Source organism: Phaseolus vulgaris, chromosome 8, assembly GCF_000499845.2.
Source record: "Phaseolus vulgaris cultivar G19833 chromosome 8, P. vulgaris v2.0, whole genome shotgun sequence".
Classification (NCBI taxonomy): domain Eukaryota; kingdom Viridiplantae; phylum Streptophyta; class Magnoliopsida; order Fabales; family Fabaceae; genus Phaseolus; species Phaseolus vulgaris.
Genome location: NC_023752.2, coordinates 62,266,695 through 62,283,069, shown reverse-complemented (window position 1 = coordinate 62,283,069; position 16,375 = coordinate 62,266,695). Strand labels below are relative to the sequence as shown.

General features: G+C 31.0%; 3 protein-coding genes across 4 annotated transcripts; 1 reads left to right on the top strand and 2 right to left on the bottom strand.

Annotated features, from left to right (window-relative positions):
• The first annotated feature begins 386 nt into the window (after positions 1-386).
• LOC137823928 (uncharacterized protein At1g08160-like) lies at positions 387-1,648 on the top strand. Its single transcript, XM_068629275.1, has one exon. The coding sequence runs from the start codon at positions 481-483 to the stop codon at positions 1,174-1,176; it is 696 nt and encodes a 231-aa protein (XP_068485376.1). The 5' UTR covers positions 387-480; the 3' UTR covers positions 1,177-1,648.
• Positions 1,649-2,238: 590 nt separating this feature from the next.
• On the bottom strand, positions 2,239-4,756 carry LOC137823927 (fructose-bisphosphate aldolase, cytoplasmic isozyme 1). Its single transcript, XM_068629274.1, has 3 exons — positions 4,456-4,756; positions 3,152-3,834; positions 2,239-2,750 (listed from the first exon to the last, which is right to left on the bottom strand). Exons 1-3 carry the CDS (start codon positions 4,481-4,483, stop codon positions 2,388-2,390), a joined length of 1,074 nt encoding a protein of 357 aa, XP_068485375.1. The 5' UTR covers positions 4,484-4,756; the 3' UTR covers positions 2,239-2,387.
• A 1,263-nt stretch (positions 4,757-6,019) lies between these two features.
• Positions 6,020-12,781, bottom strand: LOC137825985 (uridine kinase-like protein 4). 2 transcript variants are annotated; one of them, XM_068631812.1, is made up of 15 exons: positions 12,754-12,781; positions 11,415-11,575; positions 10,592-10,683; positions 9,405-9,474; positions 8,929-9,047; positions 8,497-8,593; positions 8,269-8,348; positions 7,778-7,972; positions 7,585-7,668; positions 7,430-7,490; positions 7,231-7,291; positions 6,945-7,038; positions 6,793-6,865; positions 6,600-6,682; positions 6,020-6,516 (listed from the first exon to the last, which is right to left on the bottom strand). In XM_068631812.1, the coding sequence occupies exons 2-15, from the start codon at positions 11,563-11,565 to the stop codon at positions 6,343-6,345; spliced, it is 1,434 nt and encodes a 477-aa protein (XP_068487913.1). In that variant the 5' UTR covers positions 11,566-11,575; positions 12,754-12,781; the 3' UTR covers positions 6,020-6,342. The 2 variants fall into 2 exon arrangements, with proteins under 2 accessions (XP_068487913.1, XP_068487912.1); XM_068631811.1 differs by having other exon boundaries at positions 12,621-12,774.
• Between the last annotated feature and the right edge of the window lie 3,594 nt (positions 12,782-16,375).

The window sequence follows — 16,375 nt, the reverse complement described above, 5'->3', positions numbered from 1 at the left end:
AAACTTATCACATTTTCAACAGAAATATAATTCCAAAATTTTTGGAATGACCATCATTAAATATATTCAATGGATCGATTATAAGATTCATTACTTATGGTCCATTAAATTAAGAAGAGATAACATATTTGACAAAGTCTAAACATGCAAAAGTTGAAGCCTTAGAGAATAAGCAATCAACGAAGTGTGGCCTCTGTAGAAGTCACTCTTTAGGACCTTCTCAAACTTTGCTGCATACCAAAAAGCATGAAAATTAAAAATTGAAACACCCATTTGGTCCAAGTTTAGTTCACCAATGTCACCTTTTTCCAATACCAAAAAAACACACTGTCCCCACTGCACCATAGCTCAACTTCAAAAGCTTCTTTTCCTCTTCAGTTCCACTGATCCATTACCCCATTTACAATAAATAAACATATCACTTCTTTCTCTCCCTCATTCACTTCCATTGGTCTATTTTAGCAGTGCACCTCTTCAAACATGCTACCATCTGTTGAAGAACTTGGCATACCAAAAGAACCAAGGAATCAACACTCTCTGAGATCTGAATCTTCAAATTCCCTTGCCAGCACCAGAGCAATTCTTGGCCAACCTCGACTTCAAAGGACCAAACCAATTATATGGTGTGCTGCAATACTCTGCTTCATATTCAGCCTCGTACTTATCTTCTGTGGAATTGCAACACTGATCGTCTACTTTGCCATGAAACCAAGAAATCCCACTTTTGACATTCCCAATGCAAGCCTCAATGTGGTGTACTTTGACTCACCACAGTACCTCAATGGTGAGTTCACTCTCCTTGCAAACTTTTCCAATCCTAACAGGAGAATTGGGGTGAGGTTTGAGTCCTTGAACATTGAGCTTTTCTACTCAGACAGACTTGTATCATCACAGACAATAAAACCTTTTACTCAAAGGCCAAGGGAAACAAGGTTGCAATCAGTGAACTTGATATCAAGCTTAGTGTTTTTGCCTCAAGATGTTGGTGTAAAACTTCAAAGGCAAGTGGAAAATAACAGGATCAATTACAATGCAAGAGGAACATTTAAGGTGAGGTTCAACATTGGCCTTATCCATTTATCTTGCTGGCTGCATACCATATGCCAGATAGAGATGACTAGTCCTCCAACTGGTATTCTAGTGGCCAGACAATGCATAACAAACCGATCAAGATGAGGCAACATGGTAGAATTCATTTTTCTTGTTCATTATTTTCTAGTTTCTACTTTATTAGGAGTTTTATAGCTAATGGTAAATACAGTGTTAATGAAATATCCTGATATCTAGTCGATGTGAGATCTCCAACACACTCCTCACGCAGAGTGACAACTCGGACGCGAGATAACATATTATGGGTGTTATTCGATAATGGTGGTCTGATAAGCCCGACAAACAATTGTTAGGATATGTTTGAAAATGGCTTTGATATCATGTTAATTGTGCAGTGATATGATTTTTGTGAGAAATGGAGAAAGAGAAGATTCAGAGAGGATAGCATTTGATTTTGGTTGATGTTTTATAGTTTTCATTTGTGGATAGAGACTTGGGTGGAGGGTGTTGAAACCCTTACACCAGAAATATGTAGTGGATGAAATTTAAATTTATCTTCATCTGCTAATATCAATTTAGCAGTTTTCTTTTCCAGAGACAGGGCTAGTGAGTTCAACTCAAACGCTAAGACCAAGCAAGCGTTGAATCAACTTTTTGATATTGTTTGCTTTTGATTCCTTAATTGTGTCAGTGTCAGCTGCACTAATTGGAATGCCTTTTGATTGTGTAAGATACTTAAAGCAAAAATGTTAAAAGCAGAAAGAAACTTGTCAGAAGTTGATCATTGACGTGGTATCAACTAGGACTTTAAAATAATACATAAATAATTTGTTGTGGTGCTCTTTACATACCAAAACCATGCGTCTTAAGAGACATTTACCATAGTTTAAGCACTTCCCAAAATCATGTCTTTAAGGCCTTTAAAGCATATAGCAGAATATCCTTTTATGGTAGATGTTAGGCACAAAACGGAGTATCCTTGAATTATTAGTGACTACACAAAAAGATTACCATTATTTCTGGTTAACTCAACATGTTATTTACAAGTTACACGGGATTCGAGTTCAGCGCCAAAAAGTTCTTACAAATTACACAAGAATTCAAAATAAGTGCAGACAGTAACTTTGCCATATAATGGTAATTGCAAAATTTAGCTCCTATAATGTAAACTGATATTTGTAAAATATGTAACCCAAAAAATAAAACCTGTTAATCAGAAGCAAATGCTTAGACTGTATCATATATATGCCAGAATGCCCCCACCCCAAGTCTGTTTACAGTGTGTTTGTTACCATGGATTCACATTTAAACAGAGAAACAAACACAGTCTTGGAAGCCTAATATTTGTAGTTTTTCTCATACAAACTCTCAGAAGCCAACCCAGTTTGGCTTTCACCAACATGCTTCCCCAGAGTTGCCTCAGAATTGGCCTTGCATCTTGCAAGGAATGCTTCTTGAGCTTTGGCAACATTCTCTTCCTTTCCACCCCATGTCTTGAGTGTGCTTTGCTGCAGTGCCCTCCCAAATGAGAATGAGAGAGTCCATGGCTTCAACACCTCCAACTTGTTCATTGCATTGAGGTTCAGGGTAGCTTCTTCTTCACTTTGTCCACCAGACAGGAACACAATCCCTGGCACCGCAGCTGGGACAGTCCTGCGAAGTGCCTGAACTGTGTACTCAGCAATCACCTCAGGTGCTACCTGCATGCACACAAACGAAATTCTTTTCCAAGTTACTAATTTCTTTTGGTGCAAATGAGTGATAGGAAAAGAACACACTCCAATACAACTAGGACATCAATGACCTGTTGATACCAGTCCGACCACACTATTACAGCAAAGAAGATTAACAAAATTAATCAATGTTCAAATACTAAGAAATACATTCTTAATTACGGCATACATTCTTAATTCGGATCATAGTAATCATATAAATAGACATAAATTCTAAGAATCAGTTACGTCATCAGTACTAAATACACTAAGTTTCAGATACCAAATCTCACATTCCATCTTAATAATTCTATCTCAAGGACTACTAAGTAGTTGTATGAAGTTTTCAATTCAACCATTGAATGTATCAGTTTGAAAATGTTAGTTACCTTGGGGCTATCAGAGCCTGGAGTGACCATGTTGGGTTTGAGAAGAGTTCCTTCAAGAAGAACATGGTGATCATTGAGAGCTTTGTAAACAGCTGCAAGCACAATCTCAGTAACAGCAGCACATTTGGCTATGTCATGGGCTCCATCAGTAAGAATCTCAGGCTCAACAATGGGTACAAGGCCATTCTCCTGGCAGATGATGGCATAGCGAGCCAAACCCTGTGCATTCTGCTGGATGGAAAGCTCAGAGGGCTCATTGGGGCCAATTTTGAGAACTGCACGCCACTTTGCAAAGCGTGCCCCTGCCTTGTAGTACTGCTGGCACCGAGCTCCAAGAGAGTCAAAGCCCTGTGTGGTGGTTTCACCGTTTGTGGCAGCCAACTCAACAACACCCTTGTCCACCTTGATGCCTGGGATCACATTGTTCTCGTTAAGGACCTCAACAAAAGGCTTCCCATCAGAGGTTTTCTGGTAAAGGGTTTCCTCAAAGAGGATGACACCAGAGAGGTATTGGAGGGCATTTGGAGCGGTGAAGAGAAGCTCTCGAAGGGCTTGGCGGTTTGCCTCAATGTTCTCAACGTTAATGCTGGCTAGACGCTTTCCAATGGTGCCAGTGCTCTCATCTGCTGCCAAAATACCCTTCCCTGGTGTGGCTATGTACTTAGCATTCTTGATAAGCTCATCTGGAATTCACATAAGAACACCCCATTTGAAAAACAAAGTCAAGAGTTAATTGTTAACCTACAAAACATTGCATTTAGTTGACTACTAAAAAAAAAATATTTTGAATCTAACTTAACTTTTCAAAATATTATGAAATGCTCTAATCTCTAATCGATGTAATATCTCTAGAAACTAGCTTTTTCAATGTTAAAAAAACTATTACGTAAAATTTAAACTCTAGAAACTAGCTTTTTCAATGTTAAAAAAACTATTACGTAAAATTTAAACTTAACTCAACTTCGTGTCGTTTGCACCTACTTCTCTACTACAAATTCTATAATTTTGCAGGAGTTATTTATTTCAACTAATGTCCAAGGAGTTAGCTTTTTGAACTAAAGTCCAAGCACTCTGAACATAAAAAATATTGCATGAAGTTGGTGAAGCTCCCTAGACATGAAATCTTCATAATTTGACACTACTCATTTGATACCTTATACATGTATAGTTAACTTTCAAGTCTTAATCCATAAACTTAGAAATAAGTAGTTTAAATTATTATCCATGCAGAAGATGCAGAGATAGTGGAGTGAAATGAGAAGATATGTATGTATATGTATATGTATATATGTGTATATTTATACCTGCATACTTGCCAACAAACGCAGACATGGTTAATAAAGCTTTGAAAATGGTATGGCGGGAAACAGATAAGAGATGACAGCATGAAAACTGAGTTTAGGGAAGAAGAAAGCTATATAGATAAAAATGTGAAGGGAATATACCAAATGGTATCTGCAGAAGCCATGCAAGAGAACCACGTGTCCCCTGATTAGCCTAACGAAGGTTATCACTCTTGGATAAAGAAACGAGTGATCCTTCATTTTCACTATAAAATGGATATTTTCTGGAAAACTCTCTCACCTCTCATCTTGCACTTCCCTCTCTTCTCATATCATCTCAACCATATATATATATAAGTGTATATATATATGAATATGTATAAGTGTATCTATATATGTATGTGTTGGTGGGGTTGGTTTTGGCCCCTCCCAAAAAAATTATACACACATAATTATCCATATATAATAAATTTTAGTAATGATTTTATATGTCTTTATCTTTTGTAATATCTTTTCTTATCACAGTTCCATCTCATTTTCATTATAGTTTTTTCTCTTCCTATTTCTTTTCAGTCAAAATAGTTACATTTTTAAAAATATATATGTACTGTAAGAAAATTGTGAAATATAAATTAATTTTAAAAATCAAAATAATTAGTTATTATATTAATTAAATTAGAAATAATTTTATAAATTAAAAAAATTATTAGTATTTAAAATAATTTTTATCATTTATAAAGTAGAAAAATATTACTCTATCATCCAATCGTGTAAATTGTTATCTATGCTAAAGTTGTCGGTTTTTTCATCATAATTAATTTAAGGTTATGACATAATAGTGTATAAAGTTTAAATTATCTTTGTTGTTATTCTCGATAATAAAAACTAAATTGCTGTTAAAGGAAAAATATGAAGATTAATTTAGAATTTGAAATATAGTGTCTAAATATAATAAGAAATTCCTATCACTAGATTTCTTGTTTAATTTTTAAAAATTGATTTTCTTTTTAGAATAATAAAATATTCTAGAATTTTTAGCAAAATTCTGAAAAATAAAATATTCTAGAATATCTAGATACTAACTTTTAAGATAAGTACTAGAATGCTCCAAAATCTAATAATCAAATAATCAAATAACTCTTACACCCTCTTTGTTTATAAAAGCACGGAAAAGCCCGGGTAGAAGATGATAAAAAATGGGCAATTGTTTTTTTCACACCACAAATTTGAAGAAGCATCCATTTTTAACAGGAAAGGACAAAAATAACCTTAAATAAAATAGGTGTACGGGTAAAAATACATTTCAGACTTTCTTTTTTAAAATATATTTTTCGATTATTATTTTAAAATATATATTTTTAATAAATGAAAATAATCTTAAATAAAATAGGAGTAAGAATAAAAATACATTTCAAGCCTTTTTTCTGGAATATGTTTTCTGATTATTTTTTTAACATATTTTTTACAGTGTTTCAGCCACATTACCTATTTTAGATTTTAATTTGTTTTTTCACTGTTCTCAAGCTACATCTTATGCAATTTACAGACTCCATATACTCCCAAATAGGGAATTCAAGAAACAGTATAACTGGAACAAAATTAGATTAAGAGCTTATATATTCATTTATGCATATAAAGTACAAATCTCTGAATTCCATAAACATGAATTTTGACAAGCCAGTAGCCCACAAAGAATAAATTCAAAGAAAATTCTGGAATAATAGTAAAAGGTAAAAAAAAAAATGCATTGGAATATTCTGAGTATGTGTCTGATTGTAAAAACAAAAGGATTGTGATCAAAATTGATTTAGAACTATAACTCAGCAAAGTCTTGATTCAGAAAATTTTAGCTCTTTTTCTCAGTGAAAGACTTCATGATATCAAACCCAAAAGGGTTGGAGAGTATAACTACTGTGAAGGGAGCACCTCCTGCTGATCATCATCTGTTCCAAAATACCGATCCCCAAACTCACCCATGCCAGGTATGACACGGAAATCTTCATTCAAACCAATGTCAATATCAGATGTCACGATCTTTATTCTTGGGAAGCTTTTGCAGACCTCATGAACACCTTGAGGAGCCTGAAAATAGGAGAGCATTATGTAAAAAATTATGATAAGATATAGTGATATAATGAGGAACCACAAACATTATAGTAACTTACTGATATGAGATTGAGAAATATAATGTTGGACTCTGGTACACCCTTCTTCAAAAGTAGAGAAATTGCTTGCACAGCCGAATTACCTAAAGATGAAATGTTATTCAAAATAAAAAATCATTAAACTAAGTATTTAACTTAATAAGTCACGTAACAAACAGTTAGCATAAAAGAAAAGATGATGAGAAATGCAAACCTGTGCCTAAGATAGGATCCAACAGCAATACATGTCTATCTGAGATATCCTTAGGCAACTTCTCATATATTAGCTGCTCAATGATCAAAGGATAGGTTAGTGACCCTGAAATGAAACAAAAGCATACATAACCAAGCACACAGATGACAAACCTGTTGACCATTGTCACCTTCTCTGTGAATAAGAATTTTCCCAATCTTGATGCCTTTGCAGCATGCTCGTAAAGCATTTTCCATACTCTCGCCACTGAGATTAGATTGTAAATCAAATTTAAGGACAGTTTTTTTCTCTAAGCAATTTGTTCTTGTTTATATAAAATTGCATTATCATCATAGGAACACATCAAACCAAGTAATAGGAAAGAAAATATTTTAGTCAATACTTTATAGCAAGGATGACAAAGATAATCATAGAAAAAAATCTGCACTAAAACGATACCTCCGGATGATGGAGACACCACACAACCTCTTACAGAAATCCACGCCACTGTAAACCGACCCTGCATTAAAAGACAAGTATCAATGTAACCATAAGAAAATAAGACACGAAACAAACTAGTTCTACTTTTGAATGTTCGAAGGAGAATGTCAACTACGAATACAAGCCAAGAAAATCATCATTGAAAAGAACAGCTTACCAGTTGGAGTGAATACTTGCTTTTCCGTAAATGGAAGATGCCCTAGGCCATGTTCTACAACCTGTTCAAGTGAGAAAAAATTCACCATTAATGCTTAAAGAAAATGTCATGTCACCACTAAAATTAAGAGCAACAAATGAACCCCGTTTACATACCAAACGAATCAAACGGTCAGAATAAAATATAAAGTCATGTTTCGTTGTTTGAGAATCACGAATCAGGGTATGCATACCCCGTATCTGCATCGAAGCAATTATCCTGATAATTCAGCCTCTAGTAGCAAAATCAAAATTTGGATCTCCAGCTGAATGGGGATGATTGAAGAAATTCAACAAAAGATAAGAATACCTGAAAAGTAGACTGAATGACATATAAGTTAGGGTGTATTTTACACAAGTCATGCTGCCCAAGCTTCGTGCGGATATGCTGTACAATCAAATCAATAGCTACATGATTATCTCTTCCACGGGGTATAATGATATCAGCATACTTCTTGGTGGGAAGAATAAAGTCATCAAAAGCCGGCTTCACAAATTTAGAATACTGCATCAAGTATACAAGAATCGGATGGTAAGATAAAAAGGAATATAATAGCCTGATTTACCATCAACACAAAAAAAAAAGACAGATCATTAAAAGATTTAATTTCATAAAACTGAGTAATTACAAGTTTTTTAACCAATGAAATTGCATAACAGTCTCTCAGCAACATGAACTAAAATAACATATACAAGTCTTGAAATGCAGTGAATGTAAGAAACACGAACGCGAAAAAAAACAGAAGATAATCAAAGTGTATGAAAATGGAAGTGCAAATGGTGTGGCTGGACAGTAGCTACCTGATCGAGCACAGCTCCAATATCACGAGCATTGTCAGCAGTATCCCGCTTAATTCTTCTCGCCAAACGAATATCAGCATCTGCACTGAACATTTCATAATGTAAAATGACAGCATAACTTAGTAGTGCAACAACAACATAAGCATTCGTTTACAAAAGCCACAGGAAACACAATAGTAGAATGCAGTACGCTATAAAAGATATATTGGAAATAATATAATAAAGGACCTGTGTCGACAAATATCTTCATGTTCATCAATGCCCGCACTCGTGGATCATGGAAAACAAGGATACCTTCCAAAATAATAACATCTGCCAGGTTTACCTGCAAAACATATTAAACCAAAATAAAATGGAAGTGTGGCAAAAAATGTATTCCATATATATTTCACTCTGCTGGAAATAATAAACTCCAGAAGAAACATATATACTGCATGATTTGGCAATCATTAATAACCAAATTATTCAAATTCAAATAAGAAAATCATTGTCATGCCATCCAATATTTTTTTTTTACTTGATCTATGCAAGTAAAATAACTATTATTTAGCATGATATAAAAACTAAAAGTAATAAACTATATCAGTCTTGGCCTGTTCTGTTAAACATTTCAAGATCAAGGAGTAAAAGGTATTAATTGAGATGGAAAATATGAGATACCCGTCTCGCTGGAAAAACACCACTTTTGCAACCCTTAAAGTCATACTTCGGAATATCTACTGCTTGGCCACACTTCAACTTGTCCATTACACGTAGCAAATGCTCAGTGTCAAAAGCTTCTGATGATATCAACAACATGAATTAGAAATAAAATAGCTACAGAAAGTCCAAGAACCATAGTTCATATATATATAAAAAAAGATAAACGCTTTTAAAGTTGCTATCATGTCAGTTATTAGGTGTATTATATTTAGTAACACTTTGACATGAATTTGCAGTGGTTTCACCAACCATGCTCATCTATAGGCTAAATGAGAGAATATTCAAGCTCTGAAACTTCTTTAACACTTTCATGTTCAAATCACTTAATTTTGAGGTAAATTATGATGTAAAACTATCAAATGTTAAAATCCTGAAGCATTTTGAGAGTAAGAAAGATGCAGTAAGGAGAGAGTAACCTTTACAATTGAACTTACCCGGATGGTCAAAGTTGTAATCTTGTACTCTTATAAGTTCCTCCTCAGTCAAATTATGGTAAAATGAATCCTGTTTTAAAATAAGTAATTCATTTATTCCACTCATCGTATCACCATGCGTACAATAAAACACATCAATTCTAATTCTGAAACACATAACCTCAAAAACGTAAGAGAAGAGCAAAGTACAAAAGGAAAAGGTTAAGATCATCGCTCAAGCAACTCACTTCAGTAGCCATAATAAATATTTTACATCGTTTAAATTCAAAATATAAGAAAAAAGTTGTCGAGGGAAGTTTAAATACAAAGAAATATAAATAATTATACCTATTTAATATTCCTAAAACGCCATTCTTTATGTGGCTATTCTATTTGCACTGTGTTGTTTTTATTTATGATATCAAGTTCCAATGGGGTATTTAAAAAAAAAAAAAAATCGAATTGAGAGTAATAAAATTGAACGATGTTAACGGACTTTCTTAATTATTATGATTTATTTTTCTTTCGGTAAGCAGTTAAATAATTTTGTTTCCAATCCGCCAAGTATAGAAAATTTCTTAAAAAGACCCCAAAATTTGACCCCGCTATTTTTTAAAATAAAAAATAAATCTATAATGATTTTTACTTTCATAAATTTTTATTTCAAAATTTAAAATGGAAAGAGAAAAGACCGAATTTTTTATATATATATATAATAATTTTTACTAATTAATTTTTATAATAATGACAAAAATAATGTGTACTAATAATTCAAATAAAAATTTAATTTTAAATTAATCATAACTTTAAAAAATACGAAGAAATATATATTGAAAATATAAATTATTTTAAATGATAAATAAACATAAATTAATTTTAAATGAAATAAAATGCTTTTTACAAATAAATATATTCTAATATTTAATATATGAAATTAATTAGATTACATTAAAAAGTAGAAAGCCCTATTACTCAGGATTCAATATATGACTACTGTTGGTGAGAAAATCATTGATATTTTTACGGAAATTCAGGGAGGAAAACATACAAATTCATGGTAAAAGAGATGATGAGAACAACAAAATGCTGAATATGAATGAAAAAAGAAATAGAGGTGAAAACAATCAATTCAAAAGATTTTTGGGATATCACAGGGACAATAACAAAATACCAAGGGAGTTCAAATATAATTTGTAGGATATAAATACCTGATTAACAAGTACAACTCGTTGGTCATGAAGCTGCTGAATAATCATATCGCAAACTGATGTCTTACCAGATGCTGCTCCACCAGCAACACCTGTCACATACACAAACGAAAAAGTAAATAGAAAGGGATTTAGAATCATAGATAACTAATAAAAATTGTTAAGATGTGAAAATAAGACATCCATAGTTGTTGAGATCTTATTTTCAAAGCTCCTGCTTCTAACTTTGAAACAAAGAAAAACTCAAGTTTGCCGGAAGCTCTAATTTATGTGTTAGGTGCTGAGGTAACCACAATTTCAAAACTATAGAATGACAAAGTAACAGGAATAATCAGGTGAAGTGATGCAAGAACCTGAAGTATGTTCATTTTGGATAATTTTACTTCCTAGAGAGGAAAAATAAATACGATTAAAATATGAATTCTGAGTTGGTGGTAGTTAATCTTTCAGAATCAGATAAACTTCTGTTTCAAGAAATTTCGTTGATCTAATCTAAAACAAAATTGCATTGAAGTACGATGTCTTGAAAGGTAATATGTTCTTCTTCACTTAACAACACCAACTCACTGGAATCATTTGCTAATGCGGGAGGAAAAAGAAAACTGGTGATATTCCTCTGCCTTAACAGAACAGCACAATTCACATATGGGGTAGTTCATAGCAACCAAATCCTTGGTATACTTAGTACCATAGTGTACATTAGATGAGGCCCAACAAACAAGACAAAGTTAATGTAACAAGTACCAACATTGACTTCCATTACACAAATAGACAAAATTATGATTTTATGACTGCGTAGGCAGCTTGGCATGAAAAAACACACCTATCACAAAAGGTTGTTTATTCATATCAGTTGCAGAAGTAGTTGGTTGCTCTGTGCCAGCGTTTCTTTGCTCTATGTCATTCATGTAAACTCCAGAAAAGTGAACCTCAGATGAAAACTCCATTAAATCCACAGCGGAATTAGTTCCCATAGGCAAAGACCTGGAAAAATAAAAGTAATTGAAAATAAAAAATATAGAGAATAGGGTTGTTCACCAGTTGGGATTGATGGCAAACCTGTTATTTAACCCAATAAAAAGATATCGGGTTGGGTTAGGCGGGGTTTCTGCATTTTTTATATCAAACTCAATCCAATCCAACAGGCTCTTGAGTAAGTTGGATTGGGTCAATATTTTGAAAAAAAAATCTTCTTTTATGTTAAAAGTTTTTCAAGTACATTCAAGATTTCACGTAATTACAAGAGTGAGTCTGAATTTGAATTTGTGGTAATCTATACAAAATCCATCAACCATGTGTTTGTTTGTGTTGTTTCGGTTTAACCCAATTAAACTCAACTCAATTCAATTGGATTAGATTGAGTCTGTGCTGGGTGATTAACAACCTGATCCAATTAACACCCTTAACAGAGAAACCAATGGCAAACAAACACTGAATAAAAGATAGAAGAATATGAACAATAATAACAGTTTTAACAGCTTTCAAATGAATGTGGCTGATTGGATGAATCAAGGCAACCATTTAACCAGAACAGCAATGCATAAGCTGGATTCACCCTCCGGAATGAAGTTCATAAAAACCTTGTGAAGGATGATTTCAGCAAAGCACTTACTTCATAAAGCAGTTACACATATAAATAATCAGCAAAGCGTTATTATATATTCCTGAACTGAGCTAAAGGACAAAAAGAACTATTTTGAAATCTATTTTTTGTTTGATACATGAAATAAACAACAAGGATTGAGGACATCATCGACGCTCCCATCCGATCCGATAACAACAAAAACACGATTCCATCAGCATGCGGTGCACGTAACAATCAGTTCAACCAGAGAAGTATCAAGGCTTATTCATTCAGCGTGCAACCAAACAAAGAAAGAGATAAATTAAAAGCGTTTGAGTTGGTAAACGCGGGCATTGCAGTGTGAAGAGAGAGGAAGCAGGCATGAATGAATGAAGGAATGAAGAAATCCAGATCCAGAGAAAAGGAGAAACGAAATGCGAAAAGGATCGAAACAGTGAAACGTACCTGTGAAGAAGAAGTGAAAGAATTATAGGAGGAAGAAAGAGGAAACGGAGAGAAAGAAAAACGAAAGAAAAGGGGAAATGAATATATAGCAGCGACAGATACGGTGGTGCACTCTCTGGCGCTGCCTTTTCACCTTTATTATCGTGCTCTTGGTATATATAGTGACGTCGATTCAAGCCATAAACAGAAACAGATAATGAAACCTTCATTTTCGGCTCTGCGTCAAATTTTTTAAATATTATATTAATAGAACTAAATATAAATATCTCCCACTATTAAAAATAAATCATGAATGCTATTCAAAATATTAAATATTAAAATTAATTATACCTTTATCTGTCTTTTATAATTGTGGAAATTTGTTTATCTTGTGAATCCCATGTTTAATAGATTCTATTAATAGAACACACTTGATTACATGTGTTTTTGTTTTGATAACATGGTTAAAGTTGTATTTATGAAACTTCGTGTCTTAAATGTTTCTGTCAGACACACGTATGATTAGTAGATTATTCTAAAGTGTTCAATTCAAAAGATATTAGTTAGATTTTTAACAACTATAATCTATGTATACGGACACTAATATGTCACGGACACGAATATACGTAAAATTTCTAAAATGTAGAATACGGGGACACAAATCTATATATTATATAATTATGAATTATATAAATTGACAATAAAGGTTTATGTGCACAAATATGTTCCAAATTATTTTTTGGAGTAAAAACATGTTTTTCATGTTCACAAAGATTTGTTTCTTATTTTATAATCATAATAACAATCTATACAATAAAGTTTGAATTTTTAGAAAATTAATGTATTTTTTCTTTTCAAAATTGTATTAGAACCGTACTAGAATTGTCAAAAATCTAACAAATATTTTTTTAATTGAACACCTCACGGATATGTATACTATTAAGTGTCATACGAATGTCGGTGTCCGATCACGCCATTTAAGAAGAGTGTCCAAGTTTCATAGACTATAATACCGTTCTAATCCAATTTAAAATATATATATATTAACTTTTTAAAAATTTAAATTTATTGTATAGTTTTTTATTATAATTATAAAAATAATAAACAAAATTATTTTAAACTGAGAATTTTTTTTTATTACAAAAATTAAAATGCACATAAATTTTTATTAACAGTTTATAAAATTCATAATTATATATGAAAAGACGTGTGACGTAGGAGAAAGGTAATGAGACAGGAGAGTGTGGTTGGTTAGTGGGTTTGTGTTGAGTTGAAAGTGGAGTCTCTAATCTGTGGGTCCCACAACAGAACACCATGTTGTGCTGTCATCAAATTTTTAGATCCAATTTCCTTTGGCACTGAATCTCACACCTTTCACTATTTTCATTTTACAATTATTTTCTCTAAATATTCATTTATTTATTCCACTATTAAAATAAAAAAAATCCCTTTTATTGGTTGAAAAATAAATATCTTTACGACTGGAAGTTTTCATAAAATTGGGATAATTTTTATTTTTTTAAAAATTAAAAATATAAAAAAGTCGTATTTCCCAATTTCATAACAACTTCATTATGAAAATATAAAATTATGTGACTAATCAACCACTTTTCACAGTTCCACCTCAATATGTCAAAAGTTATAAATTATGTTATCTTTAAACAATTTTATATTATTTCTTTATATCCATAATTTTCTCAAAAATAAACTTATTTCAGTCAAAAAAAAATTATCCCACTCTTGTAGATAATAATGTCTTCAAATATAATTACTAATAAAAAAATATTTTGAATGTATTTTTGGAAAAGATAACTGTTATAAACTAAAGCTAACTAGTTTCTAAACCACTGCAGCTCTGGTAAAACTTATGATTATGACATTGTATAAGAGATTTAATGTTAATTTCAGTCGGAATAATATATATATATATATATATAAAGACAGATAATAATATTCAACTGTGATCTTTTGTACTAATGACATATTTTTAACTTGTTAAATATTACTTTAAATAGTGGTGAGGAAACTTGTAGAAAAATTGTGAACTTAATTTTATAATTAAATATTTTATAAATAAAGAATGGTAGAGAGTTTAATATTTATATCATTTATAAAAAAATATTCGTAATTTTATTTAGCCTCCAATGTATTATTATTAAAAAGATTTACTTTCATATATATGTTCTATGTTTTCTTTATTTGATTCTCTAATTTAAGTAACATGATTTTATTTACAGTCATAAAGGAAAATAAATAATATTTACGAAAGCTATAAATAGTTTACTGTGAAAAGAATAAATCGTGTTAGTAATATGGTCGAAATATTAAAAGGATTTAATAATTTGAACTTCTAAACTCTCTTAATTTTCATACATTATCTTTAAAACACCAAAAATATATATATATATATATAAGAAAAAACTGAATAATAAAGTAGATGAAAAAAAACGACGAGTAGAAATGAAAACAATGAAGTTGAAGCTAAATATATTTACTTAAAAAATCAAAGATAAAACAAAAAAATTAAGTAAAAGTATATAAAAATTAAATATACTTTACCTACCATTACCTTGATTCTATAATTTGTATAAGAGTTAGTAAAAAAATATTCTATTTATTAATTTTTTTTATAAAAAATTAAACATATGAGAATAAATGTTACAACGTAAAAAAAGTTATTAATTAACAATAAATTAGTTCTATAATATTTTTTTTAACCTAATTCAATGACATAAAAAAATTTATGTAAAATTTGTTCAATAAAAAATGGTGTGACAAGTTTAATAAATAATTACTATAATACATTTAAGATGACTTTATATCATATTAAGAAAAATTTTAAATTTAATTTTATAAAACAAGGCTTAAATCGATTTATATATTATAAAAAAGTAAAGTTTAAATCGATTTATATATTATAAAATATTTTAATCTAATTAATATGTGTTTTTAATAATATTTTTTTAAAATCGTATTTTTAATTAATTAATATTGTGTAAAAAAAGTGTATAGATTATGATAAATAGCGTAGGTCATGCGGTTCCTTGTTGGGTCCCACTAGAGGGCACTCATAATGCATCATTCATCCCTTGAAACTCGAAATTGTTGAAATCGAAAAGAGTGTTATCTTCTGTTTTAGTTATATATTGCATCAAAATTATACAATTATTGTATAAGCCCAATAATTGTAAACATAATAACTTGTGTTTTGAATTCTGGATCACATTCACTGCTTCACTTTTCATATAACTACTGGGTTAAGGTTATTTTACCTAAATTTAAAACATTTTTTCTTTCATTTTTAATATAATGATGCATAAGTTATTCATTATAGTTTTTTCAAACATTTTGAATGTATGATGAAAAAAAATTAGAGGGTAGTTAAAAAAATAATATTTGAAGAGTTTAAAAGGTAAAAAAAAAATGATGAAGAACAATTTTTCTTTTGCTAAATTACTATTATATGAAAATATAAAAGTATTTAAATTGATAGTTGAGAAGTATTTTTACTGCAGATAATTGAGTAACATAAAATAGTATTAGAGAAATAAAATATTGTAATTTAACGATATTAAAAATATAAAATAATTGTAACATCCTAAAAATTAACTAGCTACTGTACTATAAACCTTTCTCAGAACCTCTAGAAGCTCCCTTTCTCAAAACTTCTAGAAAAGCTCGTAATAAATCATAAATATAAACTTAAACAATAAACCGTATATATTTTATAATATATATATAATAATAATCTTTTATTAAATTAAATTCTCATCAAT

Bases quoted from the DNA above. Each gene is read 5' to 3' on its own strand.
- LOC137823927 (XM_068629274.1), bottom strand. From the start codon at position 4,483: ATGTCTGCGTTTGTTGGCAAGTATGCAG. The intron at 3,835-4,455 runs GTATAAATATAC...TGTGAATTCCAG, and splicing joins GTTTGTTGGCAAGTATGCAG to ATGAGCTTATCAAGAATGCT. The intron at 2,751-3,151 runs GTAACTAACATT...GTGTGCATGCAG, and splicing joins CAGGCTCTGATAGCCCCAAG to GTAGCACCTGAGGTGATTGC.
- LOC137825985 (XM_068631812.1), bottom strand. From the start codon at position 11,565: ATGGGAACTAATTCCGCTGTGGATTTAATGGAGTTTTCATCTGAGGTT. The intron at 7,669-7,777 runs GTATTCTTATCT...GCTTCGATGCAG, and splicing joins TCATTCAGTCTACTTTTCAG to ATACGGGGTATGCATACCCT. The intron at 7,491-7,584 runs GTATGTAAACGG...TCACTTGAACAG, and splicing joins CTGACCGTTTGATTCGTTTG to GTTGTAGAACATGGCCTAGG.
- LOC137823928 (XM_068629275.1), top strand. From the start codon at position 481: ATGCTACCATCTGTTGAAGAACTTGGCATACCAAAAGAACCAAGGAAT.